The sequence below is a fragment of the Saccoglossus kowalevskii genome, chromosome 17, assembly GCF_978046115.1.
Source record: "Saccoglossus kowalevskii chromosome 17, keSacKowa6.1, whole genome shotgun sequence".
In the NCBI taxonomy this organism is placed as follows: Eukaryota; Metazoa; Hemichordata; class Enteropneusta; family Harrimaniidae; genus Saccoglossus; species Saccoglossus kowalevskii.
In genome coordinates, this window is record NC_140657.1 from 3,217,561 (window position 1) to 3,239,649 (window position 22,089).

The following is a 22,089-nucleotide window of genomic DNA, read 5'->3' on the forward strand; positions in this document are numbered from 1 at the left end:
TATATATATATATATATATATATATATATATATATATATATATATATATATATATATATATATATATATATATATATATATATATATAGCCAGAGGTACATTACTTGAGGTTTGCAATTCGCATAGTACTGTATGGTGACATCATGTCAAGATCCCATTCAAGTCTCTTCTCGTAGATAGCGAGACTGAGGCTACGACCTTCTGACATGACACATATCAATGTTCAAGGTTTGTAATGAAAAAATAAAACTTTTCTTGTCACTATCATAGTGAAAAATGTATTACATCAAAAATGTACAGAAAATATAATTCTCGTAATCCGTTATATCGTGGGCAGCTATTTTGATTCACCTGGACATCCCAGTATCCTAGTTACCTCGGGCATGCGCATTCGCATTTTTTCTGAGTTGGAACGCTTATGCGAGAGCGAGATTGTGACGGGATCTTGGTATCAATGTCACCGTAGTTACAAACCCCAAGTAATGTACCTCTGATATAGCATATATGATGAACTTTGTCACAAACGTGTAAGTAATGTTCCACTAGACTGTTACGGCATATATTACGGCATATATTTCGTATTGTTTTCAGATGGCAAATGTCCGCGTGACTTTGCGCATGGCAGTGTGACCGAATCTTGTAACAATATGATATACAACACCTGTATGTACACATGTGAAGATGGCTTCCTGCCCGCAACTACAAGTGCAATCACGTGTCAAGAAAGTGGGGTATGGGACGGTGATAATGATAACATTTGCGTTTCAAGTGAGTATTCACTGGCATAGAAATATTTGGCATTATCTTTTTTCAAGACAATGAACTTGAAAATTCCTAATAAACCCTTCTTTTAAGAGATGTGATATCTTCTGAATGACGAACACTTTCTACAACTTCAAGGTACTACACGTACCGGCAATGGTGTACTTGCCCTCCGCCGTGTAATTACTTGTACCTGCCTGCTCCGTGATAATTGTTGTTCCAGTTGAGCGAATTCCGAAACGCAAGCATATATTTGGGTCCGTGCGTTCATTGTCATTTCTCGGACATGTATAGACTGATTTTGTTCAAATTTGGTAAAAAAACAATTTATAATAGGATACATTTGCATGTCAATTTGTTTTTCGTTTAGTTGACCTCTGACCAACTGGTGGCCATTTATGTCCCCCAAAAACAACCGTTTAGTCGATTAATATATACCAGGTCAGTTTGGTTTGTTCAGAGAACACCACAAACTATAGAAATAAACCTAGCTATGGGGAATGGCAATACTTCTATGCGTTTCATTCAACTGGGGATTTACTTGTGCAAGTCAGTTGCTCAGCGTAAAAAGGTGGTACCGGGTAGAACTGTTTCCATAGTCGGTCAATGACCCCAGTCGTAGTGCTGTATTCAATTCCTTAACAAAAAAAGCGAATCGTTTTTTTTTTGTGTGGTGATTTGAATACATTACCGTCACGATATTCATGAACGTATTGTGCTTTGCGGGAAAATGGCGAGGTACGCTGTGGTACCATGTCTGAACAGTTGTTTAAATCATAGAGTAGCAACACAGTGAGTGCATTGTGGCAAAATCTACTAATATCGACATAATGTTGTTGGCCGCTGTGCTTGTTTTCTGTTGTCTGGTAAGTTGTTCTGCAAACACTTCAATTTCGCCGCTCCCCACACGGAGATCGATCTGTGTGGGCGATATAATATGAAAAACAACAACGATTCTAGTATTTAAAAAAAGGGGTAAAAGTAACTGACATAAATCAACATCATAATCGAAATGTGTACAATTAGAATGGTTGACGTTTGTCTAGGGATTGTTGACCGTTAGTGGAATCGGTCAATACGTTAGCCATTTTGCATATCTTGCAAGTTGTTATTGTTCGCCCCGTGATAGCATTGTACTTGGCGTAAGCCCACAAACACTGGGACTCATCTACATTTATCGTCCGTTCTCGTACAGCGACTGAACCTATGACTGAATACCGTCAACTTAAATCAGTGCAACAGTAGGTGCCCTTGTGCCCTGTCTGACGTAAAAACGCTACACTGCTCGTAGTTCCCCGTAGCTATTTGAGTTGTCAGAACGGTAATTTAAATTTCAAAGCTCGACCTTGAATGTTTGTACACAGATTATGATATATAATACCCGTAGCTGTCATATGACCTGGTTGTTTTTCTATATCTATGCCTGAATACTATTTGTCACAATCCCACACGAGAGTATGTAAAGTTGTAATAAATAATTATAAACTACTATTGACCAATGTTTTCCACAATTTACAGGTACTAATGGCAATGATATACCTGTCGGCCCCGTGTTACTTGTAGCAGATCATCTCACCACTGACATGCCCAGACTAACCGATGCCGACTCACGGGTGATATATTATAATTATTCCGGGCAAGCTCTCTATGATCATGCACGGAGCAACGGTCCTGATGTACCATATGCAACACTTCATCGGGAAGTTCTGTACGAATCCGAGAAGATGGTGCTGAGCTTTGACTATCAAGAGTCTATTTTGTTCTGGAGTGATCCGGGACATAAGGTTATCTACAAGGCGCAATTGAAAGACGACGAACGATCACTCGTCTACACCGGCACGTCATCCACCGTGGAAGGTATAACAGTAGATTGGTTGACTAAACATATCTACTGGACAGACGCTCAATATAACTGGATCAAAATAGCCAACTATGACGGAACAAATCATCGAACTATTATCACTACTGGTCTGGATCAACCAGCTGGTATTGTTTGTGATCCCATCAAAGGGTAACTATACGATATATCGTGCCATATAACACATAATGAATAGATACTAGTATTTTTTTAATATTTTGTTAATGTTGTCGACATGAAAGAAATGCATTATTAGCGGCGGTTATGTGATATCGAATGTTTGAGAGAATATTCCGCAGATATCTGTATGCAAATCACGCAATACCTCGGAATGGGTTGTATCACAGTCCCTCTGAGGGACTGTGGTTGTATACCATATCGCGATGGCGAAGTTTTACGGATGTTATAGCTCTTTCAACTAATATTTGCATCGTCGTGAACTATGGCCCCTTTACGTCACCTGCTATATAACATAAACTTTTGAATGAATTGAAAAAAATCTTCATATGCCAGGATTGCCAGCGTATAGTTCTATGTGCGGCGGTTTGTTTTAAATGTTCATTCATTCTCATAAAATTTGTGTGTAATTTAAGTTTCGATTTTTTTTGAAAAAATGCGTTTTTATCATTTTCTACAAAGTTCTGGGAAAAAATACTGAAAAAATAAAGTAACGCCCACGTTTTTAACTGAGCAGGAAACGTTCAAGTAATTATTGGGGTCCGTACGTTCTCTTTTTATATTCACGTCCATGCAACTATCGCGAAAGTTAACCAAGATCACAACGGATCACCATGCCTGGCAGGGTCATGTACAAACACGTGTCGTTTTTTCATGAAGAAAAACAAATCTATATGGGAAGTTAAAGAAAATATATATATATTTATAAAACAAATTCACACATACTAAATTTACAGTTCTGTTACATCACCCTAAACTAAACTGTAGTTCAAAACTAGGCATGGAAAAACAAACTATTTGCACAATAGAAACTGTTTTAACTTCTCCTAGTTTCTAATAGCCACACCCACCCCAAGGCACCATTCTGGTAGTGTCGAAACTGTTGCTGAGAACAGCTTTGTCTACGACTATGCGTGATCAGGGTATTTACACTATGACTCAGCGTATCCAAATCTATAAAATGCTAGTTCCAGGGCCAAAAACACGTCAACAGCATTTTGACGCGTGTTAGAGAGTTTGCGATATTGTAAACTAAGTATCAGTGGAATAACATACATTTAATGGAAGTATTCTTTATCGGGGTATTTTACAATGTTCAAACACAGTCTATATACTGGTTATATTCAAACAACGTGAACGTTAATGTTTGTTCAATACACTCGACTAAACAATTACACGGCTACAGTCGAAACTCTCACTGTAACGAAAACATTCACATGAGTTGACGTGCTCCTACACAGTCTGACAGTCTCTTGTGAAATACGACATACGTTGCTCCCGCAGCAGGGTCTGTTCTCATGTGACAGTGCAAGCATTGTTTTCCTCGTCGGTTTTACCCGTTGAATCGAATGACCGCCTAAGGTATAAACAAAGGACTCAACAATGGGAGTACTACACCTTAAAAACGCGTGTCCAGACACTTATTATACGCAGTGCACACACGAATCTATTTATAGATCAGGAACTGCTCAATTTGAAATGAGTTCAAGCAACGCTGCATACTAACAGATCTACTAACGATGTTTGACAGTGAAAACGATGAGCGCCCTCTTCGTCCGGAAGTCTAAAATATGTTGTTTGTTAGTGCAATTGCCGGTCGCCTCCTTCATCATGGCTGCTTCTCGGCATTTTGAATAAATAATAATAATTAAAAAAACGTACAGAGAATAACATATCTTCTTCAGTCTATCAGCAGGAATATATTTCATTATATTAATCCATGTCTAATTCCTCTATTTATTTGTAGGTATCTTTACTGGTGCGACTGGGGCGATGACAACAAAATTGAGCAATCCACGTTATCTGGGGAAGGTAGAATCGTATTGGTCGCAGAGGCGGACGTCGGAAGTGACATGTTGGGAACTCCGGTCGGATTGACACTCGATATGCGTAGCAATGTGTAAGTAATTCGAAAAGGACGAATACGTTCGTATCTAGTCCACTGCGATTAAACATTGAAACGATTTAAAGAATATTATGATTTAATGCATCTCGGCTATAGCGCTATAACAAAATACACTGACTACCGTTTAAACACATCCTTGGCGAGGTGAACTTTTATGAAGTATTGATCTACCGACACACTCCCATGTTATCGTAGTATGTATGTTACTATACAGCTAGTTGCAGACTCAATGGATGATATTATTTTACGCAGGTTGTATTGGTCGGACGAGAAGAACAAGAAAATCATGCGACTCACACTGAACGCGGGCACGTTGACTCCACAGGTGGTTGTTAACGAGCCAGATACTTTTGGCCAGATATTTAGCCTGGATATCGACTATGTAAGTAATGTATGTCTGTATCCATGGTTTAATATGCAGTAGATGACAATCAGTTCTGTTGACATCCCAAACAAGAAAGGCATGACTTTCAAATTATGCATTTACTTGTTGCGATATATGTCCCCCGACAACGCCCGCAACATGCCATGATTCGCATAAAAAAATAATTGTACCTTTTCTCTAGAATTTCGGTTTTTTTGCAAGTGACCGAGAACACGACTTGGTCCACCTAGTGCCATTCGATACGAGTAAGGATGTCCTTCAAGTCAGTACCAGCTACGACCCCAATGGACTTGTTTACTTTGATGAGGCGAGGCAACCAATAGAAGACTGTAAGTCATTATTTTTTCACAGTGATTGAAACCCGTCAAACATATCATGCGCAAAATAGCAATGACATTTAAAAAAAACGCCGTTCAACGAGAAAGCGGTCACACAGTGCTCATCACTGAATATCCAGCAAGTTGTCAGGGGATTAGAAAAAGAAAATCAAATCATGAAATATATAATAAACCAGTAGAATTGAGAAAGCTATTGTCCCTTTCATGTTGAAACAATCTCGGTTATTACTTCACGGTAACAAATACCATTTATAGAAAAGTTTCAGTTATTTGACGATTTGACGTATTTGTAGAGCCAACTCTGATCCTGAACTAAAATCATGATGTGGAACTTGAGGTGGACGTCGCGCCATGCATGCTTTACATGTGGAATGTGCGGAAATAACTTTGACTGTTTCGCAGTGACCAAAATTCACGTAGGTAAATTTCGATCCGCTACCTTTGTCCCGTAACCACCATCAGCGGCGCGGCGCAAGCGTAGTAGAGGCGCCAGTTTTTTTCAAGAATAATGTCGCACATGTATGGCACGTCGACCGCCGTCTCATAAAGAAAACGAAACCCATTGTGATCGCGCCATCATCGGCAAAAACACACATTCATGGCCATGTTATCATTGTGTGTTTTACACATTAAAATGCAGATAAAATACTGGTAGAAAACAATATCAAGATGTACCAAGAAAATTCATATCGTGTTTTTCGTCCTGTAGTGTCAGATCACGTGAGATCCCACCCGTGATATACTTGATCGACTTCATGTAGACAATTTGTCAAACATATTGCATTTTATTCGCTGATTTATTTCAGTTATGTAATTAGAGTCTAGGAGTCTAGGAGGGCCAAATGACGCTTTCATGGAGCATGTCACTGAGCACATGATAATACGATTATCCCGTTAAATATAATGAGAACTGTTACCTTATTGTATTTATTGCAATTATATAACTACATAAATGAAAATATATTAATTTGACATGTTATCTAGCAGTTTTTCAATTTGACCCGAATCTATGTGATAGCATACAATCCAGGCGAGCGCTACAACATGTAATTTTACGGCAGCTTGTATTTGGATTTACTTATCAAGTTTAACTACAAATGTTATTTAATACTATTGTCTTATTCGACGTATGTTTTTTTTTCAATCACTGTTTTACCGGCAGTAATTTTAGTTGTTTTTGTTCTTGTAATAGTTGCGTGTAGCAGTTCCCCTTGCTCCCATATATGTGTTGGTGATCCAAATGGATACAAATGTCTGTGTAACCATGGTTACAAGTTGAAAAGTGACAGACGTAGGTGCGAGGAAGGTATGTTTTATTATCTCTATATCAAATCACATAGATTATCACAACTCTATAATACACGTGTTCATATCATGTTCACTTTGACATGTCGGATATTCACTTTCGTATATATTGTTGTCCTGGTGAATATGTCATGATTATTTTATCGTCATCGTCATCTTTCCTGGATTATCATTATCTATGCGCCACTTCCACACAAAATAACTTTCTCTGCACAGATGAGTCTATTATACTCGACCATGAGCTGGTGTTCTCCGCAGAGGGCGGTTACTTGTGCCAGATCCCCGCCAATATAGGGCATGAACACTTACCAGAGACATTCACGGTATCATGTTTTACCGACTTCACTGTGAACACCTTGGACTTCGACGTGTATGCAGAATATATATTTGTACATTCGGAAGAGCATGGAGGTATTCAACGAGCGCGGCTGAGATATGATAATAATCACTGGCAGGATATCATACTGGGAGGACAGGTATCCGGTATGTAGTGTCATAAGTTCGTGATCTAACCGCATTATAAAGTACACATTATACTCACAAGTCACATACTTATCTTCTGTGTTGATACTCGATAGCGACCCCAGATTTTCGACCGTACGTAAATTAGATTGAGCTACTAATAATATTTTGACAAATTACAAAAAACAAAACGAAACAAAAAGATAAAAAGTGGAATAGATTATGTAAATATTGAAGTTATCGAAGAAACTTTGTTGATTTGTATTCTAATATTGATTCATCACGCTATTGATATTAGTTTTAAGTGTACTGGAAGACGCTTACTGCACAACCCTTTTTGTAGAATAATATTCAAAAGTTACACATTGATCCAAATTTTCTGATATAATATGTTGAAAGCACAATTGTACTTAATGCATTATTTCATTGATGTTTAATAATTTCATTTTAGAAATGTGTATCATAAATGTGAAGATCGGGGAGCTCGTCACAGATTAAAAAACAATGGCGACGTGTAGGCACTGTTTCCCTGGGAGTCAAGAACAAAAGGTCTATATTCGTTGTCGTGTTTCCAAAATTTCTTATCCCAACTTTGAAAATTGTGGGCAAATGAATGAGGAAGATGGAATGTCTAAATATTTGTGCTAACTATGTTTTAGTAAACTAGCAAAACTGTCGAAACTGATAACATATCGGCTTGCCCGATTAGGTCTTCATTGCAACACAGTCGAGAAACTGTGTTTGCAACAAACGCGTAATTTTTCTCAGATACAGCACTAAGCACTTTCTTTTGATGATCAGTAAGCTCGTTCAGAGAGAAAGCCAGCAACACGTTTATTTGATTCCGCCATTGTAATTTTACCGAGCAATGTATAATTTCTGTCGCGAGTTCTGATTGGGTGATGCAAATGAGCCGAAGTAAATCTTATAATCGTTTGAGGGCGTGCGACATACAGTAAATCGTGGTGAAATCTGCCAATGATTAATGTTGAGGCTTCGGCCGAATAAATGTTCCTTGGCTGGCGAAGATGAAGATACACTTCTCGCCCGTGCGAATAGAAGAAACAGAGCGTGTCTTCATGTTTGAATGTTTATTTTAATGTTATAGAGTATGATGTCTGCTGTTTAGACTCATATGTGTCTTGAACGTGTTTTACGTCAATAATTCATTTTAGGGTACCATTTATGACGAAACTACAAACCACTGTTTGATGGCGCTCTAATTTTTTTCTCAATATTACACATTACATATACATGCCCGTGAGCTATCCACCGGGATAATAATTTGTTTATCCTGATTCCAATTCTGACGAAAATGTTACCTCGAATTCTTGCTTGTCAACAACAAATAGTTACCAGAAAAGTAAGTTTGGCCACATATTTAAGCAGAGTAGAATGAGACATTTTCGAGATTTTTTTATAGATTTATTGGAGGAGATGAATTCCTCGCGAAGGTAGAAAAGAAGTTTTCGGCTGTGGCCAGGGATCAATATTTTTTCAGTTTTCTTCTATTTAATTAGAGTACAGGCCTGACTAGCGTGTCAAGTTTGAAAGTAATTGGCCAAGCCACAAAAATGACTGAACAGTCAATTCGTAAATGACACAAATAGACGGACGTCAGTTATAAGAGAAATCCCAGGAAGCAGATATATTTAAGACAATTAAATTAGCGTGCTTCTTCGTCAATGAAAATGACAGTGTCGCTGTCACTATACAAATCAATCTTCTCCGTACAAAAGTTGCTTCTTCTAAATCATCTGAAACAGGATTTAATTTTCGGCTGTACCCACTCAATCGGATCCGTTTCTTTCACTCATGGGTTAAAATACTTTTTTTATTAGTTGTACTGAAAGAATACACTAAAAGAAAGTGATATACCAATTATTAAAAAAAAACATGAACATTTGACCAGAATTCCCCTGTTGCTACCTTAAGCTTACCCAGGTATCCCTAGCATAATCAAATGTTTGTTATAAATATCGGTAATAACAATATTTTCTTTTAAAATAACAGATCTATCAGTTGACTGGATTGGATCAAATTTATACTGGACGTTGATCACCGACACACAATCTTCTATTAACGTAGCCACACTGCTTGGAGACCACGTGGCTACCTTGGTGTCACAAGATACACCAGAGGCAAAGGCAATAGCAGTCCATGCAACAAAAATGTAAGTATTTTATATGCAGTGGTTTATGAATTGAGCGCTGAACTGTGATGCTGTGCTTGCTTCAGATAGTTTGCCACTTTTTAAATTCATGTGAAATGAATTGTTATTGATTCGATCGAAGCAATGTGGCGCAGGAGTGCGGGGTGTTTTTGCTGACGATCTCATATTGCCAATACCAATCTTATATGATTTTGTTTTTCTGGACTGAAAGCGATGATAGGGTTCCAAAATTCTAGTTTTTACACTACGATAACTTTCCGGATCAAAATAATTCCAAAAGATAGAATGGTAGAATTTCTTCACACACAGTTTTTAATCTATGGAATGTAAAATTTTCTTTTCAAATGTAAATTCAATTTGTCAAGACTCCTGACTCGATGACCTTTTCGTAGATAGCACTCAGAAAACTTATTAAAAGTTTTAGATACTCGTAAAATCCAAAATGCATTCCTGAATGCAGTCAAGAAAACCAGTTTCTCAGTTTTCAGGAATTTCTACTTTATATGCATTGCAGCCGTCCACTGTCGATATACATTAACTACAATATTTGAATTAACAGCATCTCAAAACAGTTTTATTTCTCTTTGGCACCAAACCTCAAAACTAACTGGTTTGTATAACAGAAACACCCGCAAATTAAGTAGACATAATTTGTCTGGTACATCCTGTCACCCGATGTCCACCTTCCGCTCTCTACCCGTAGATGTTTCACAATGATTTGATAAAATTGTTGATTGAAAGTGAAACAGAGGTTAAATACACCACAGACGTGACTGTATTTTGGATCCAACATTTTGTTTATGTTTAGTATATATCTACAATAGAAAAAAACAGCCAGGCCTTTAAAATTCGTATATAAGTTCCCCATGCTACTCACGGGAGCTGGGACAATAGGTCAAAGTTCAAGATCCTAGTGCATTTTTTTTTATGTTTGCTCAGCTCATGGAGGTTTTTTTTCACCTCCATGCCCATTCCTACATATGGAATAGTTTGGGCCTTCACAAAACCTGGTTATATGTTTAGAGCAAAGGTCGCAATGTGTACTATGCATTTTTGCCAGTTAATCAGTCTCTATAATCTAGGCACACGTATTTCTCATTTCACTTCAATACTTAGCCACATTTTAAGGTGTGATCAAAGGTTATTGTCACAGTATATGTTTGTGTATGTTTTTAATTGCAATATACATTCAAAGAGCAAATAACTATTAGTACATTTAAACTTTCAACGTATGTACCCGCAAGACCCATCCACAATAACAATATATGTTCATAATATATCTCCAAATGATAAATGTGTATCGCCTTTATAATCTATATTTCTAAATTCTACATGCGATTTGATTCGCACGACCTGACCATCTCTTTGAGTCATATGACAATGTCACAGGATCACCAAACACATTTCCGGCCATAACTATGCAACAATGAAACCTAAACATTGGCTCTGAATGTTCATGAGGATTTTGATGGTGACGACATATAGCGCAGGATGGTTTTGCCGAGTGATGTCTAGGTAATAATCTGTTCACTTCACAGGTATCTATTTTGGAGTAACAGCGGTGAATATCCCCTGATTGAGCGATCCGATCTACACGGAAGGCATCGAATAGTGATCGCTTCTGAGGGGATAGTTAATCCAACACAGCTTGCTATTGACTTTAACAAGGACAGGTAAAAATAATTTGTTCGTTGTATGCCATAGTATCGTTTTAAAAGCGTGTCTCTATAAAGTTAGACAGTCAAAGTATTTATTTTCAAATGACATAGCACAATCCTCAGAAACATTTCGTAGTTGAATATATAATATTGGTTGTCTGGGATAATATGTAGGCTCTATGAAGATCATTTCTGTTATTTGTTTGGTATTCAGTCGACAATCTATTAAACTTATTCCGTATTACCTTCACATGTACGTAACTTTAAAGTACTAGGTGCCATTTAAATAAAATCGAAAACACGCAAGGTAAATTGAATCAAAGTAAACACGTACCTTTGCGTGACGCAAACCAACGCTCACGCACGGCACCGAATCGGCTAGCTAAATGTCCACGGCGTGGACGGGTTCACGATCGCTGCACGTAATAAGCAGGTTTAAGCTCAGACAACCAATAAATAGTTGTTTGAGGTTTAAGCATCCCTTTTTGGGGCTCAGAAAGTAATTGTAAACTCATAGTCGCTGTTTAAATAGAAAGGAAAGTAAGTGACTGACACCGAATGTATGGCATGTTAAATGCTATGTCAAAACAAAGTAAACATGTGTGAGTTGAACCGATGCTCGCTCACCCGACATCGTCCGAATCGCACGGTTTCGCTAAAGCCAGTCATTTCATGTTAGGAAAAGCTGTATTTCACTGCAGTTAAATCGAGTCATTTGATTGGGTGAGCCAAGGAGTTGGTGCCACCAATCAGCACATATAAAAACAATGGCGACGTGTAGGCTTTGCGCCGGGCTTTGCGCTGATTCACACTGAGGAAAAAGCAGAAGGTCTATATTCGTTGACACGTTTCCGAAATTTCTTATTCCATCGTTGAAAATTGTTTATGGGCAAGTGAATGAAGACGGTGGAATATCTAAATATTTGTGCAAACTGCTAACATTTCGACTTGCCCGATTCGGTCTTTGTTGCAACACTGTACTTAGAGGAATTGTTTCCCTCAGAATAAGCACTAAGCGTTTTTTGACATTCATTTCTATATTCCATAATTCTAATTTTACCTAAATTTTACCAAGTAATGTGTCGTTTCTGATTGGGTGATGCAAATTAGCCGAAGTGAATCTTATAATCGTTTGAGGGCGTGCGACATACAGTAAATCGTGGTGAAATCTGCCAAGGGTTAATGTTGAGGTTTCGGCCAAATAAATGGTCCATGGCTGGCGAAGATGCTCGTCTGTGACTGAGGGGCATACGCGTCGTAGAGCTTAGCGATTAGATGCCGTACTCGAGCATTGATTGTACATGTTAACTTTGACTTGACAAGGTATTACCCTCGCCATTTGTGCGATTGTATTTACTTGCATTTTTACATTGCGCCGTTGCTGAGGTGAAGACGCGTCGTAACGTAAAATATACGATTTGGTGCTGTACACGAGCATCCATGCTAAACATATAATATACGGATTAGATCGTTATAGATTATTGCATCTGTACTTTATAAACCGAGTTAATCGTGTTATTGATCTTGTGAAAATAATATATGATTTGTTCAATGTAGAATATACTGGGCAGATGATGGAGAAAAGAAAATTATATCAGTTGACTTTGATGGAAATAATAGAGAAAATTTTATTTTTTATACGTCTGAGGATAAAACAGAATTCTCAGGACTGACAATATTTCAGGTAAGAGCTGTGTGATTATCGTCTGGATTGCGGCACAATGATAATATAAGAAAATATGGTGAAGTCAACTAAACTAGATATAAAAGCATATTTATAAAATCTGTAATATTTTCTTCAGGTTATAGTTCACTAATTATCACAGCATTTCGCCAGTAATGTACGTAATTGTGAGTTTTTTGTTATAACCCTAACGATTTGTCTTCTAATTTCATTATCATTGTTAGGACTTCCTATTTGTTGCGAGGTACGACGCCAAGAAAATTAGCATATATGAAATTGGAAGTCATGATCACATCCGATCAATTTATGTTGAATCGAAGATAACAGCACTTACATTCTTTCACAAAAGCATACAACCCTTGTCCAACGGTGAGTATTTTTTTTGTCAGTAAAATAGTCCCTCCACACTTTTGATAAAGCGTTTTTTTTTTCGGTTTCCGAATAATTAAAAATTGATAGTTTTAGGTGCACTGTAATGGGTAAATTTGATGTCTTGAAACCCTTCACTTAGGTACCCGAGATTCGAATGTTCTCCACGTTGGATTAACAAAAAACACAGAAGCTCAATTCGTGTCACCTCCGATTCTCCTACTGCCTCGTACTCGTTCGCCAAGACAGCTTCAAATCACTTTATTAACTCCTCAACTTCTTAGCCAATTACAAGGAAGTATCAAATCTGCAAGGCGTTGCCTCCAATCAAACAGCCAATCACCCGAAAGTTTTACACGTCATAACACAATTGATTAATTGTTACTGCATTAGGAAAACTACTATCATAGTGTCAACGTAGTTTATATTTATAGGCGCCAACGATATTGCAATAACATTCCACATTTGACATTTAATATACACATCATTCTTTCTGGACTCTGACCATATATCCTCCAAGATGCCGCATAAGCTTGAGAATAACAAGCTCATGAGAACGTGTCGACAGATCTCAGCCAGTCCTGCCATCTGGCCTTAAGTAGCCAGCAGTTATCAGTGAATGTCATGGCAACTACCAACAAGCAGAAATATAAATCATGACAGCACACCGAGGAATACTACAAGAAGTGTACACGCACACAATCGCTTAATATTAAAGAAGAACACGTTATTTACTTGTACAATATTGAGTTTTAACTGTGATGTTTCCAGTATACACATATAAACAATATGTCCCTGCAGTGGTAGTATATATCTGTAATTACTGTATCATAACATTGAAGAGGGCCGTTCTATCTACTTTCCAGGTATCTGGATTATTGTTCACCGCTCTAAAGCTTAACGACGTTGTTGCCCCAATGTCATATGAGGTCATTCGCGTGTATTCTTTTAGTTAAAATAGCAGTTTATTCAACATAACTATATTTCCATTATCCAACCACTTTTGGGTATAAGTTCACAAATTCCCACTACATGTAATGTTTATGTGCGTAAAATTGTATTCTATTTCAGCGCCATGCGATTTGTATGGTACATGTGGAGGTATTTGTATAAACACAATTCATGGTACTGAATGTCTATGTTCCGAAGATATCCCTGAATGTCTAACAGGTATGAGGCTATAACTAACATCATTACGTCATTCAATGTGATAATACTGCTCTATTTTGCAAAATCCTTCACCCAAATGTGACGCTGATTCGTCTATTCTATGATACAGATACCAATGTTAGAATGATTATTGTAAAATTGTCCGTTTTATTACAGTTTATAGGTGTCCCCTAACGTTTAATGGTGGTAGTGTACTAGGTGCATGTGACAACAGAGACGGTAATAGTTGCATATACAGCTGTGACGCGGGTTATTTTGCAACAACCAAACAATCTGTTATGTGCCAAGAAAATGGTGAATGGAATATACCTACCGAATCACTTTGTAATCGAGGTCAGTGTTTGGTTTCTTAAATGCATTCTACGATTGACACGTGTTTCACGTGTTTGATATGCATAATAATACGATATAATATTGCCGAAAACCACATTAGATTTAATGTTTTTGTATACTCTCATACACCATTCTATTCTAGTTGTTCGATCGTCACTATATATTTAGTGGGGACTCTTTCATTTATTTTTTCAGACGGTACGTGTCCCACCGTATTTGCACATGGTAGTGTGAAGCAGCCTTGTAGTAATACACAGGGTTCTAAGTGTGCTATTACATGTGATGAAGGATATGTGTCCCAAACTACAGATGAGGTTGTCTGTGAGAAAAACGCGGTTTGGGGTACAGACAATGACAAACTTTGCATTTCAGGTGGGTCAATAATTACTTGTTTTAATACCTAGATTATTTACAATACATACGTCCCTATTGTTCTCAAATATAGTAACAACTTCAGTAATAATTCAAATTAGCCCATATAACGCATTGTACATACATCATTAGAACGTGGTTAGAATAGTTTTGCATTTATCGTTATCAAACCATGTAAACATCACTGATTTACTTGGACTCACAATAAAATAGAACGGCCATGGTTATTCTCAGACATATTATATTATATTATAATATATTATGCTTTTTGGTTCACGGGTAAAATAAAATAAAAGACGATCACGTATCAGTACAAAAACACCTTGGAACCCCGTAGGCAGGCCGGTGACATGAATATGCCTGTTTGGTATGCTGCAGGTTTGGTCTGGATGAATAATGCTGCCTAAAACACCGCGCAAACGCAATGCAAGCGATTTAGTGAACATTTTGTAATCGCTACATAAGAGACTCACAGGTAGCCAGTGTTTTACGTTGGTAACGTCACCTTTTTTAGAGAGAAGAGTGACCACGGCCCTTGTGCAGGATAGGGGGAGCACATTTTCGTTTGTGGCAGCAGTAAATACATCGCACAGATCACCTCTAATGATATGCCAAAGCGTTTGGTAAAATTCGTTTGGTGTTCCGTCGATACCGGGATTACGCCCATGGGGAAGCAGTTTGACCGTGGCAAACGTGATTGGTTTGTCAAGGTCATCACGATCTGTTTCATTTAGTTTCGGTAGCCCTTCAAGGAGGCTATTTTGAGCTTCAATGTCAATGTTATCAGGTGTATACAGGTTATTGTAAAAGGTGTGTATGATTTTCCATATTTCAGTTTGATTTTCAGTAAGAGTGTTATCCTGGTTCCTTAACTGAAAGATCGCCTTCTTGGTCCCCTCCTTTTTCTCTAACTGGAAAAAGAAAGAATTGCAAACATCACTTTCATTTAAAAACTGATATCCCACCATGTCTGTATATTTACATAATTATTTCGAAGTGTTTGCCACTTCGCCCAAAAATCAGTTAAGATAGCCACATACACTTCATCGCGCAGACTTTCTGTATTCATACTCCACACTGGACTTTTGTTTTTACTGTCACTAATGGCGATGTTGATGTGGACAAGGGAATGGTCAGAAAAAGCTAATGCGCCATTGCTTATGTCAATATTCTTAATTTTCCCACGCATACATTTGCTGACATAAAACCTATCAAGGCGCACAAGCGTACCACCACGCCCCCAAGTAAAGTTTAATGTGTTCCCGTGGTATTGGCGCCATGCATCAAACAGTTTGTGATGATTCAGGACAGATTTGAGGAGCTTTGCAGTGCGCATGTCCGGTTCAGTCCCTCTATTACGGTCAATGTCGGGTTCAGTAGTACAATTAAAGTCACCTCCGATGATTACTGGGTTATTATTTAGAGAACTGATGAATTGTTCAATTTTAGTGAAGCATTCCTCACACTCTCAACCATTAATAGGTGCATAGACATTAATTATGTGAACAAGATTTTCATTAATTTGAACATGAGCGTGCAACACGTATCCAGGCATGATTTCAGATTGTGATAAAATATTCACAGTTGCTGCTGGAGAAAACAAAATAGCCACACCCGCACGATTAACAGTGCCGTGAGAAAAAATACCAAAGCCACGCCACACAAGTTTCCAAATATTTTCATCGGAGACAAGAGAGTGTGTTTCTTGTAGCATATAAATATCACAGGGATGGTCACGCTTAAGATAATTGAAAACACTGTTCCGTTTGAGGGCGTCCCGGCAACCATTGACATTGTATGTTATTGCATGTTATTATGTTTGCCATCATAAAAAGGGTAATTAAAGGGTAATTAAATATCAGCGATAAAGTTACCCGTTTTGATTTGCTGTTAATTCTTTTTAATTAGTCTGTGTATGCGAGATTTATCAGATATGTTCAACTGCGTGGTATTGCGTTAGTTTATCAGATGTCGGGCAAATATTTTAAGATTGGGACAAAATTCAAAACACTGGTCTATAAATCTACGTGAGTGAAGTGTATACACTAAAAAGGTTTTGATATTAGCGTTTGATATTGTTGATTCGCTGTTATCAGTACATGTTGAAATATTTGAAATGATAGACCCCTCATTCGCTGGCAGTTTCCTCCATATCATCAGCGGTTTTATTTTGTGACATAGGTGTGCTGAAAAGGTATTGTGATTGATCAGTTAAACCAAATAAATCAATGGGGATTTCGGATAGCGGCTAATAGCGCGGGGATTCAACTGTGAACTCAAGTGAGGGAGATGATGGGGAAATGGGGCCGACTCCGTAAGCTCGGGCTGTGGATTTGGAGTACACACTGTTACATTGACATAGACGTGGGGGAGGGGTTTGTGGGGTGGAGGGGGTAGGGGAGGCGATGGTGATGCAATTGAAGGGGAAAGAGGGGTTCGTTCCCTCTCTTCATCAATCGGTCAATTTTGTTCAACAATTTTGATTACATTTTCATCATTACGCTTTTTAGAACTTGGTTCACATTTATTTTCGTCATTCAACTGGTCATTGTTTTGTTCTTCTCTATGAACTGGTGATTTAGAGCGCGTGCGCTTTTTGCTCATATTTTTGGATGAATCTGTATCCATTTCAGTTTCAAGTTCAATATTTTCTGTTGCACCATCTGTCTCATGAATGTTTATTTCAGTATCTGGTATTTGGGTGTTAACTATATCAGTTATGTCATCGTCTTTGTCGTACAATGTGTCAGAAGAATTTAAATTAGTAACTACATTCATCTGTTGAGAGTCTGTTGGATTGCTATCTTGAGCACTATTGTTTTCATCATTCACAATTTGCATATTCATTGTTTTAGAGTTTGGGCAAGTTTTACGTGTATGTCCCTTCATGTTTCATGAAAAGCAAGTCAATTCGTCAAACTTAAATATTATATGTCTGACCTTGAAAAGTAATAGGTAATAAACCGTTGATATTGAGATCTTTTAAATATACATAAACTTGGCGGCGAAAAGACTTTACGTGTTTCAGTGCTGGTCTTTTGCACCCGAGTGGGATCGCTCGCACTGCGCTCATTACACGCCCGTATTTAGCTAAGGCATCTGTAATAAAGTTGTCAGGTACAAAAGGGGAAACATTTGATAGAACATTTTTTGTTGAGGGGTGGACAAGATGTTCAACAGAAATATGGAGGTCAAGGCCAGCGGCAGAAACCATGTCGACCCATGTAACCTTAATTAAAAATACAATAACCGATCGGTTCATACGGGATGCAGCCACAATATTACTGGCCCCGACTAAATCTGCAACCGACTCCACATAAGTTTCTACCGGAATGCCATTGAATGTTTTCACACCGTACCGCATGGTTTCTAGTAAGGTGACCTGTTGGTGTTGACGGTGGCCTCGTGTGAGCGGCAGCCATCTTGGTTGCCGACCACCTTGCCAAGGCAAGGGCAAAAACACTCCAAAAAACACCAAACAATGTTAAAATACAACACAAAGTTACCTACATAGTGACTATAACCACCAAATAGAACGCTTATAGCGAAAATAAGAACTCAGTCGGAAGCTAGATACCAAAATCGGGCGAAAACGCACGGAGCGCTGGAGACGACGTGCTCACTCGACCATTATATTATATTATATATAAAATAAACAACATCACTGCTCTTATAGAGCTTTCATGATTTTGCATGAATTATATACCAGGAAGAACTAGTATATTTTGGTCAAAAATGTTAATTTATTCAAACGTCTTTTTTGTATTCTTATACCATTGTTTCACAAGGCATAGTAATGAATATGCAAATATACGTATCGACTTTATAGAAGGACTCATCCTCCAACATTGTCGACAAAGATGTCTGTGAGCTTATTCAACAAAAAACATGTCATTTGGATTTAAAACCAGAATGTTTAACCATAGCAGAAATTACTGAAGTATATAAAGTAGTTCAAGCTGTACTCCTTCGCAATGGTTTCACGTTGGCGAACCTCTCTGATTTTTGCTTGAAGTGAGATTCGTATTTATATGACAAATGTGCTTAGTATGACGGATTATGTGGCTGTTCGTATTATGTTTACATTCCATATATGGACTGCTTTTACCAATTTAAATTTGCATAAAAACTATAACATGCATTTATTCTCATTGTCAAACTAGATATCGATCCATGTGTGTTACTTCCGTGTCAACATGATGGTGCTTGCAGAAACGATGGTAACACATACGTATGTACGTGTGCTACAGGTTGGGAGGGACCCGACTGCGAAATAGGTTTGTATTAGTTATATGCAATATACTCGGCTAAATTGAGAACGAAATGATCATAATGGTTGTATAAATTACTCCTGAATGTAACAACACTTTGGTACAGGAAACATGTGTTTCTGACTTGTATAAGTAACACTGCACGCTTTATTAATTATTCATACAATAACAACTTGATTAGTACTAATGTGTGTGCATTTCGAAAAACAAACAAACAGCTGTTAATACTTCCGGGGAAATATAATTAATTCCAGTTAGTTTCATTTATGAACCCACTCAAAATATTGCATAAATTCCGGAAATTCACACAGGATATAGTCACATCCAAACGTGTGAACTATCACATGTATTACTCATCACATTTCCATGACGAAATCTCGTGAATTACTTGTATATTTCAGCTTCAGATGACGGCAACTCCGATAAGCATACTTCCAACCATGCGAAAGGCCCGAATATCCTTGCTATCGTGCTGCCCACAGTAGGTGTGGTCGTTATTGTATGTGTTATTCTACTTACGGCATTTATCTGCAGGTACGTAATGTATGCTATGTTGAACAATTATAAATAAACCGGTTATTTAATGTATATATAAAAACCACACATTAAACACATGTTGAGATGACATTTTTTTAATACTATACATGTATGTAGTAGTAGATGCCTATTTTATTGCTAATATTTATTGATTTTGATAACAGGAGACGCTTCAGGAAAAATCCAGACATGAATCCACAAATCGTCTTTAGTAATGCAGACATACCGACAGACGTAGAAGGTGCAGTGACAGGTATCCCAAATCCATTGTTTCCAAATAACCCAGCCTTGAACAATGCAAACGCAGCTATCGGTATAGACAATCCATTATACGACAATGTGAACTTAACACCTGCAAATGTTGATCCATTTGACTCTGGAGTAGCTTCTGGCGAAACCGTGGACCCCACGAATGTCAAGATCCCGCCTGAAGACGATGCCCTAGCAGCGCGTTTCGTTGACATGCCGACTGGGGGCGTTACAAACAGAAACTACGAAGAGTTACAACCACAACCAAAAATAGATAACGTAGAGAAACAGCTAAATGTATTGCAATTGAAGGATGAGGCAGATGCTTGAAGGATTCGTTCGTCGTATAACTGTGGCTTTATGTTGGAGTTGAACTGTGTGATAATTATAAGACTGGAAAGTCTGAAACCAGTCGCAAACACTTGCAGTCTTCATCTGATATTCTTTATTGCTGAAATAAAACAGCGTGTCATTGTCACCGGAATATCGCTAATTCTACTTCACGTGTACCAGATCCTGTCCCTCGAAATATTCTAGTCAACCCTTCCCCAGAAATGAACTATCGCCCTTTTAGACTAACTGTTTCTTCTGTTGTGCTTTCATTTTTTTCATCTTGCATTCTTCGATTATTCTTATCAAGTCACATGTTTTCCATCGTTGTCTTCACTCTAGCTGTTTTTGTTTTTTTTTATTTCTGCTATTTATGTTAATTTGATCAATTGTATAATTGTATCGCATTTGTAGTTATTTCACACTCGAGCTTGTACCTGTAATTTGATTCATGGGATATATATCGACTGGAATCTGTTGTGATTGTTTTTTAATTTTTTCATAATATACCACAACGAATCATTATCCAACCCACAATTACCAAGATGATATATTACGCAGATTACACTAAGTTGGTTTATACATATTTGTACGGAGTGATTTTTTATGCTATAGATTGACAGTTTTTTAAAGTATTATCCATGGAACATAAGTTGGTTGAGAACAAGGCAGTTTATAAACTACCTGCGCAATTGTATAGCATGCATTTCCAAGAAACATGCACTGAACATATAGTTTCCTCAAATATCTTATGTCATTGAACACAAAAATAATTTCAAATAAACAATGTGTTGAAACCATACCGTAACCTTAACACTAACAAGGACACATGTAGAATATTGAACATGCTCCAAAGTGGTACATATTTTTAATATCATTCTTACTATTCAAGTAAACAGTATTATTCAGAAAAAAAATACTCCGATGAATCATATTTAGGTATTCATACAAATCCATATCAAGAAATATTTTATTTTGTTTATTATTTTATTTTCTATTTTTTTCTATTTCATCGATTGCTACTTAACTTTCTTAGTACAAATGTACTATTCAGTTTGTCTCATTCCTTGCAATAGTAATTCGAGTATATTGAACTTCAGCCGCTTACAATCGTACATTCCACATTACACATTCCACCAACTCGCCATCATTGGATTGGTGGATTTTAAGTACGGAAATCATTTACATATGTTGGTTGAATCATACCTTTTATGGCACGAAACTTTACGTTAATTACATTGACTATTTTGTAATCAAAGAAATTAACATGTAACTGCGCAAATTGTAGCTCATTTGTCATACCAAATACCATTTACAAATTGTTTTGTCATACGTTTTCTAATTATTAATAAATATATTCAAGATAAAAATGTGTATGTTGGTGATTTAATTGAATAACTGTTAGTCACATCATTGTAATTGCCATTTAGGTATTCCTGCTGATTGAATTTATCAGATAAATTTACTGCTTTTGTGAATATTCCCACGTTACGTATAGGCTCCTATAGTACAGCGTTTTCCTCTTCATTGCTGACATCCAAGACAAAGTGACGAACACCATTACACACTATTTTACCTGCAATAGACCCGCCCTCGTAAGTAATATTTTAATAACCAGGAATGATTTAATTCTCAGATTTAAAAGAAAATGTGCACCAAAACGTGAAATTCTGAAACTTTTTGTCACTTTCCAATATAATACTTGATTTGCCAGTACTTACATCCATTTTACATCTCCTTGACTTGTTAC

At 37.4% G+C, this 22,089-nt stretch overlaps 1 protein-coding gene across 1 annotated transcript in view; it reads left to right on the forward strand.

The window, feature by feature from the left end:
* LOC100374529 (low-density lipoprotein receptor-related protein 5-like) overlaps positions 1-21,709 on the forward strand; it is a 33,731-nt gene extending 12,022 nt beyond the window's left edge. Inside the window, 17 exon segments of the mRNA XM_078009846.2 lie at positions 592-768; positions 2,281-2,773; positions 4,545-4,697; positions 4,956-5,085; positions 5,270-5,417; positions 6,619-6,732; positions 6,948-7,214; positions 9,207-9,366; positions 10,905-11,039; positions 12,582-12,708; positions 12,933-13,077; positions 14,149-14,247; positions 14,404-14,580; positions 14,776-14,952; positions 19,116-19,229; positions 19,625-19,757; positions 19,925-21,709. Coding sequence (XP_077865972.2) covers positions 592-768; positions 2,281-2,773; positions 4,545-4,697; positions 4,956-5,085; positions 5,270-5,417; positions 6,619-6,732; positions 6,948-7,214; positions 9,207-9,366; positions 10,905-11,039; positions 12,582-12,708; positions 12,933-13,077; positions 14,149-14,247; positions 14,404-14,580; positions 14,776-14,952; positions 19,116-19,229; positions 19,625-19,757; positions 19,925-20,339 — 3,164 coding nt within the window. The 3' untranslated portion in view covers positions 20,340-21,709.
* Positions 21,710-22,089: the final 380 nt, after the last annotated feature.